This window comes from Orycteropus afer, unplaced genomic scaffold, assembly GCF_000298275.1.
Source record: "Orycteropus afer afer isolate SDZICR_OR568_19922 unplaced genomic scaffold, OryAfe1.0 scaffold00601, whole genome shotgun sequence".
NCBI classification, from domain to species: domain Eukaryota; kingdom Metazoa; phylum Chordata; class Mammalia; order Tubulidentata; family Orycteropodidae; genus Orycteropus; species Orycteropus afer.
In genome coordinates, this window is record NW_006922188.1 from 1,220,077 (window position 1) to 1,226,545 (window position 6,469).

The 6,469-nt window shown below is 39.0% G+C and overlaps 1 protein-coding gene across 1 annotated transcript in view; it reads left to right on the forward strand.

The window, feature by feature from the left end:
- RPP30 (ribonuclease P/MRP subunit p30) overlaps window positions 1-6,469 on the forward strand; it is a 46,455-nt gene that overhangs the window by 21,749 nt on the left and 18,237 nt on the right. Inside the window, exons 2-4 of the mRNA XM_007956292.2 lie at window positions 200-256; window positions 683-757; window positions 1,834-1,905. Of these exons, the coding sequence (XP_007954483.1) occupies window positions 200-256; window positions 683-757; window positions 1,834-1,905 (204 nt within the window). The remainder of the gene's footprint in view (window positions 1-199; window positions 257-682; window positions 758-1,833; window positions 1,906-6,469) is intronic.

A 6,469-nucleotide genomic window follows, 5' to 3' on the forward strand; every position in this document is an offset into this window, starting at 1 on the left:
ATGTTCTCAGTTGCTTCTCTGCTGTCTAATTTTTGTCCTTAAAAAAGTAAATAAAAATAAAAAACCTTTAATCTTTCTGAATACCAGAAACTGTCTTTCTTTTTTTCAAAAAATTATTTTTTTCTGAAAACCCTGTAACTACTATGCTTTGTCCCATTAACATGTATGATTCAGGTTGATTGTTTATCCTTTGCTGTAGGAAATTGAAAAACCAGTAGCTGTTTCAGAACTCTTCACAACTTTGCCAATTGTACAGGTAGGTGTTTCGGCGTTTCAGGGTGTAATGCCCCATTCATTCAATTCAGATACACCCAGTTACGTGTGTGTTCTCTAAACTGGACTGTGCCTTCCTTGCCTTCCAATCTTCCTTTCCATCAATAGTCATCTCATCCCTGAAACGTTCTTTTGCTGTTAATCTGGTAGTCTTTGATAATTTTCTTCTCCAAAGTCTTACAACTTTTAAATTATTTCGTATACGCGTGAATGTGTATACATATATACACATTCTTTTTTTCTCTAGCTATGTTATCAATTCTGTGAGGAGAGGAACTAGGTTTTTTTTTTTTTTTTTTGCTTCAGTATCGTTTATTGCTGGTACCTTTTAATGAATACTTGCCAGTGATAAAGAGGAAAATCAGTTAGTTATATTTTGTGGATTTTTGATTGTACATTTTGCTTACAGGGGAAATCAAGACCAATTAAAATTTTAACAAGACTGACAATTATCATTTCGGATCCCTCCCACTGCAATGTTTTGGTAAGTTAATTATTTTTCTTCTCTCTTTTTGGCTCTGTAACTTATATGCATTAATGTTGAATGGTGTGGCTTTTCAAAGGAGCTCTGGTTGCTTGCTGGTTAAGGCATTTGCTTGCTAATTAGAAGCTTGCTGGTTTCAACCCACCAGCCACTTTGCAAGGGAAAGATGAGGCGCTTTGCTTCTGTACAGGTGTAGAGCCTTGGAAACCTGTGGGGCAGTTCCACTCTGTCCTATAGGGTACCTGTGAGTCGGAATCGACTCGACAGCATTGGGTTTATTTTGTTTTGGTGACTTTTCACCTCCCTCTACTCTTGGATGACTACTCACCAGAAGGCTGGCGGTTCAAACCCCCCAGCCACTCCTCGGAAGGAAGGTTGGGCAATCTACTTCCGTAGTGATACTGCCTTGCAAACCCAAGGAGGGGTTGCTGTGAGTCGGGTCCAACTCAACAGCACATGACAACAACAACTACTCTTAGAATCCCCTTTGCATGACACCTGTCCTGCTGTCCCTGTCCTCAGAATTTTCATTGTATATCTGTACTACTCATGGCACCTGCATAGTGATTTCACAATTAAAGAATCCTTTAGCAGCTGCTGTTCACTCATTCACTTGTGCCAGTCATAAGGCTGGGTTCTGGGGTATTGCTGTTATTAACACAGACACAGTTCTTGAACTTACAAAGGTTATTATTTAATTGGCAAGAAAAGCACTTAACAAATACTAGTTACAAATGTGAGTTATGTTTGGAAAGGGGAGTCATGGTAAATGAAAGATGCTCTGGGAGTTTGTAGCAAGAGAGCTGTCCTGAGGAAGTTGATGTTCAAGCTGGGGCCTGACCAATCAGTGATTGTTATATAGTGGTACATAAGGGACACCAGGGAGCATGCAAAGTCCTGAAGCCAAGGAGGACATGGTGTGTTCTGGAAAACAAAACAGCACCAATAGGGCTGCGCCTGCTGAGCAGAAAGTCAGTGCCCGATTAGAAGTGTTTCAGTGTAGCTAGGTTGTTAGGTGACATTCCATGTGTATATTTTCTGTTCCTGTGTGATAGCTTTCTCTTTTATATTACTAGAGAGCAACCTCTTCAAGGGTCCGCCTGTATGATATTGTTGCAGTTTTTCCAAAGACAGAAAAGCTTTTTCATGTAAGTAACAGATGAATAAAAGAATAGCGTTTGTTATATTGTATAAGAAGTCTAATATCATTCCTTTGTTGGTGACCTGTTTCTGCCCCCTCTGGAACCTTTTAGGATTTTTAAGTTATGCTTGGAATTTTGAAATTTCACAGAGTTCTACTTAGGTGGCATATTTTAAAAATTAATCTTGATAGACATTTGATAGCCTTAGAATGAAACATCCTATTCAATTTTCTTCTACTATTTTGCTACCTTTGTTATTATTTATTCATTCATTCATTTACTTAATTTTATTTTTCTTAGGTAAATATTGGTCCATCTCTTTCTAGCTCTAAAGTCATTTCAGTTTCTGCTTGCCTTATCTGGGAGTGAAGGAACGGGCAAGGATCTCCTGAGGCATCCAAGCCCTCACCTCAGCCTCAGCTTTCTCTTGCGTGCTCTACGGTGTGATTCATATGCCAGTATGGTCACATCAGCTTGTAATCTTCAGAAATTTTTCACAGTCAACTATCAGCTGATACCATCCCCCTTCTGCTCTAGATTAATTCCTTTATACTTTTAAAATTCCTGTTTCAATGATTTTTTAAGTGGAGAAGAAGTTTAACATGTTTGCTTATTCACCAACTTGAGACAGAACTCTTTAGACTATTTAAATGATTATGTTGTTGTTAAGGAGCTGTCATGGTGTGGTGGTTAAAGCATTAGGCTGCTAACCAGAAGGTGGGCAGTTTGAACCCACCAGCTGCTTCAAGAGAGAGCAATGAGGTAGTCTGCTTCTGTAAAGATTTATAGTCTTGGAAACTATGGGCCGTTCTGCTCTGGCTTTTAGGATTGCTGTGTGTTGGAATTGACTCAGTGGCAATGGGTTTATGTTGTTAGGTGCTGTTGTTGATTTTCAGCTCATAGTGACTTCACATAACAGAGTAGAATTGGCCTAGAAGATTTTCTAGGCTGTAATATTTATGAGAGCACATCGCCAGATCTTTCTCCCACATAGCTGCTGGGTGGGTTTGAGCCGCCAACCATTTTATTAGCAGCCCATTGCTTAACCTTTGTGCCACCATTTAATAGGTGCCATCAAGTTCATTCCATCTCAGAACGACCCTGTGTACAAACTACTGCCAGTCCTGCACCGTACTCAGTCATTACTGTATTTGAGCCCATTGTTGGAACCATTGTGTCAGTCTGTCTCATTGAGGGTCTTCCTCTTTTTTGCTGACTGTCTACTCTACCAAGCATGATGTCCTTCTCCGGGGACTGATCCTTCCTGACCATGACTCAAGTATAAGAGACGAAGTCTTACCATCCTCGCTTTAAAGGAACATTCCGGCTGTCCTGCTTCCAAGACAGATTTGTTCGTTCTTCTGGCAGTCCACAGTGTCTTCAATATTTTTCATAACACCATAAATGCAGAGTGTATTGCAGTTTTTCAGAAATGTTTTACTGTGTAAAGTGAGGTACAGCTGCTTTTTTTCCCATTTGTTTTATTTATTTGTTTATTTTATTTTTATTGTGATTTGGGTGAAAGTTTACAGAGCAAATTCATTTTCCACACAGCAGTTCATACACATTTTGTTTCAAGACATTAATTGCAGTTTTCCACAATGGGGTATAGCCACTTTTAGAAAGTTCATCATATAGATTAAAAAAAAAAAAATATGCATCTGACAAAAGGCTATCACAGGAAAGAAAATTGGTATACTGGTCTTTGATGTTTTGTTTTTATAGCGTAGTTCATTTTTAAGCAGAATCTGTTCTGAATTTGTAGGAAGATTTTCCCCAAGTTTATCCAGTAGATGGAGCTGTTGACTAAGGAAGCTGATTGTGGTAAGTGTAGTTTCCAAAGCACACTACCCACTCTCAGTTAGGTTAATTGAGGGAAACAGCATACATCACCCATGAATGCCTGCCACCTTTTGGTGAGATCCTTTGTTATGTATAAGAATTACATTTCTGAAAAAGGGGTGCATAGACGCAAGTGGCTCTTAATCATCAGAGACCTCTGTGGAACTTTTTAAAGTCTGGCAGATTCAGCCAGCACCGCTGGAAATGCCAGCTGACTAGGGGTTGAGTCTGGCCATCTCTGGTTTTTCAAGTTCCTTAGGAGTGTGTGACTCGGTGCTGAAACCACCAGTGTAATGCCTCAGGAGGGTCAAGAGCATTTTACAGTTTGTTAAATAACAGCGGTTTCGTTTATGCCACTTAGTTGTGAGGTAGACTTAAATTTAGTAATATGTTAGACCTTTTGTTGTACACTGGAGTTTTGGATTGATTTTGAAGAGTGTATATTATGGTTTTCATTTCTCTAGCCCTCTACTCTTACTTACTACCATCTAGTCAATTCTGACTCATAGCAACCCCCATTGGGTTTCCAAGGCTGTAAATATAGAAGTAGACCACCTACTTAGAGCAGCTGATGGGTTTTAACCACTGACCTTCTGGGTAGCAGCCAAATATCTTAACCACTAAACCACCTACTAGTGATTATGAAAACAAGCAAAACACTATAAAGTAGCATTTTGGGGTGGGAGATAAACATTTATTTAACTTCCCAAATATTTTTACATATGTATTTCATTTAACTATCACAAAAATCCTATGGGATAGTTGGGATGTATTTTATAGAGGAGAAAACTGAGACTCAGGTTAAATGATTTGGTCTAAATCTTTCAGCTTTTAGATGAGACATTTGTGTAGAGCTAGGGCTCTTGTGTCTCACAGTACAATGTAATTCTTTATGGAAGTTCACGTTATTATTTTCTCACTATTCAAAAGTTTGAATTGGCCAAACACATGCTTATTGATGGTGCGTGGAGTGGTAAGAAATACTCTGGAGATAGCAGAAAGCAGTAAATAATTCGTAAAATATTTGTTTGAAATTGACTCTACAATTGCTCAACATTACATGAAAATACAGATTCTTAAATTGGAACTTCCCCTTCCTTTTATCTGTCCATGTCTTACTCATTCTTTAAGGCTCTGTGCAAGCTAGAGCTCTCCTTGTTTTCTGTAGAAAATTAATTTTAAATGTTGTCTTTCTTTTAAGCATTAAGAAAGTAATAATATCAAACTAACCACCATTGAGTCAACTCATCGCAATCCCCATTGGGTTTGCAAGGCTATAAATCTGTACAAAAGCGAACTGCTCCATCTTTTTTCTACAGAGTGGCTGGTGGTTCAAACCACTGACTTTTTGCTTGGCAGCCAACTACCTTAATCACTATACCACCAGAGCTTTAAACATAAAGCTTTTGTAAAAATATATCATTGGAATCAGGTCAAAAACAGGCACTCTCTTGCTTGACAGAATGCATTCTGTAAGTGATTTTATTTAGTTTATCAGCTGATTATCTAGAATTTTAACAGGTGTCCCTGTAGCTACAATATTCTAAAATGAAGTCTCTAAGATGAGTCAGAATACACATATGCACACACACATACACACACACATTAATTAGCAGTATAAAATCTAACCACCTTATATAACATTGTTTCTGTGGGAGAAAATGTATCTGGAAGGTGTCTGGTAGATAAGAGACCCTCCCAACCAGCTACCCCAGGGATAAGGCAAAGATTAAACATTGTGAGGAGGGTCCATTGGCCCTGGCCTCTTGGGAGGGAGCTGCTGTGGAATGGCAGAGTTGCATAGCAGTTTCAAAGCTTCTGAGTCAGTTACTCCCATTTCAAGCAACTGGTCAAATTCAAGTTACTTAAACCAGTGGTCTCCAGACTGCTTTGATTGTAGACCCTGTCAGTTTAAAGAAATCAAGCTTGCTTCCCCAAAATATGTTTATTTTTGTATAAATTATTTGCAGATGTTCTCTTTTTTCTCGAAATCTGTGCCCTGTCCTATAGCACTGTAAAGTACACTACCAATAACTCAGGCTCCAGAGTAGAGTGTGTGTCTTGAAAAGCGTTGTTTTTTGGGGAGTATTCTGGCTCCACTGCTTTTCAGTTACATGAGGTGTTTGTTAAAATGCAGGTCCTCAGTCCCTCCTTACTGAACAAAAATCATTGAAGACAGAGCCTTATAATCTCCATTTTTAACAAATACTTCAGAAGATTTCCTATACACCTATTTTTTTTCCAGTTTTTATTGTGATTTAGGTGAAACTTTACAGGTACATTCATTTTCCACACAGCAGTTAATACACATTTTGTTTCATGACGTTGACTGCAATTCCCCACAATGTAACAGTTCTCCTGCCATTTCCTCCCTGTAGTTACCTCTTCCCTGTGTCCTCCTTTCCTATGCATTCCTGCCCCTTGAGTTGTTTCCCTGTGCAAACACCACCCTTTTGTTCTCCCAGGATTGATCACTAAGGGAGTATATCTTCCTGATGTAAATGTTCACCCTATATGCCTGTCTTTTGTTTGGCTGGAAGCCACAGAAGTAAGTTCAGTTCCAGACCCGAAGGATAATTAGGGGCCATAGTCTCAGGGGTCTCAACAGGCTCTGTCAGACCCATAAACCTGGTCTTTTTTCTTTATGATTTTGAGTTTTGTTGCACATTGTTCTCCCACTCTATCCAGGACCTCCTGCACAGGCCCCTTTCTGAGTATATACCCAGTG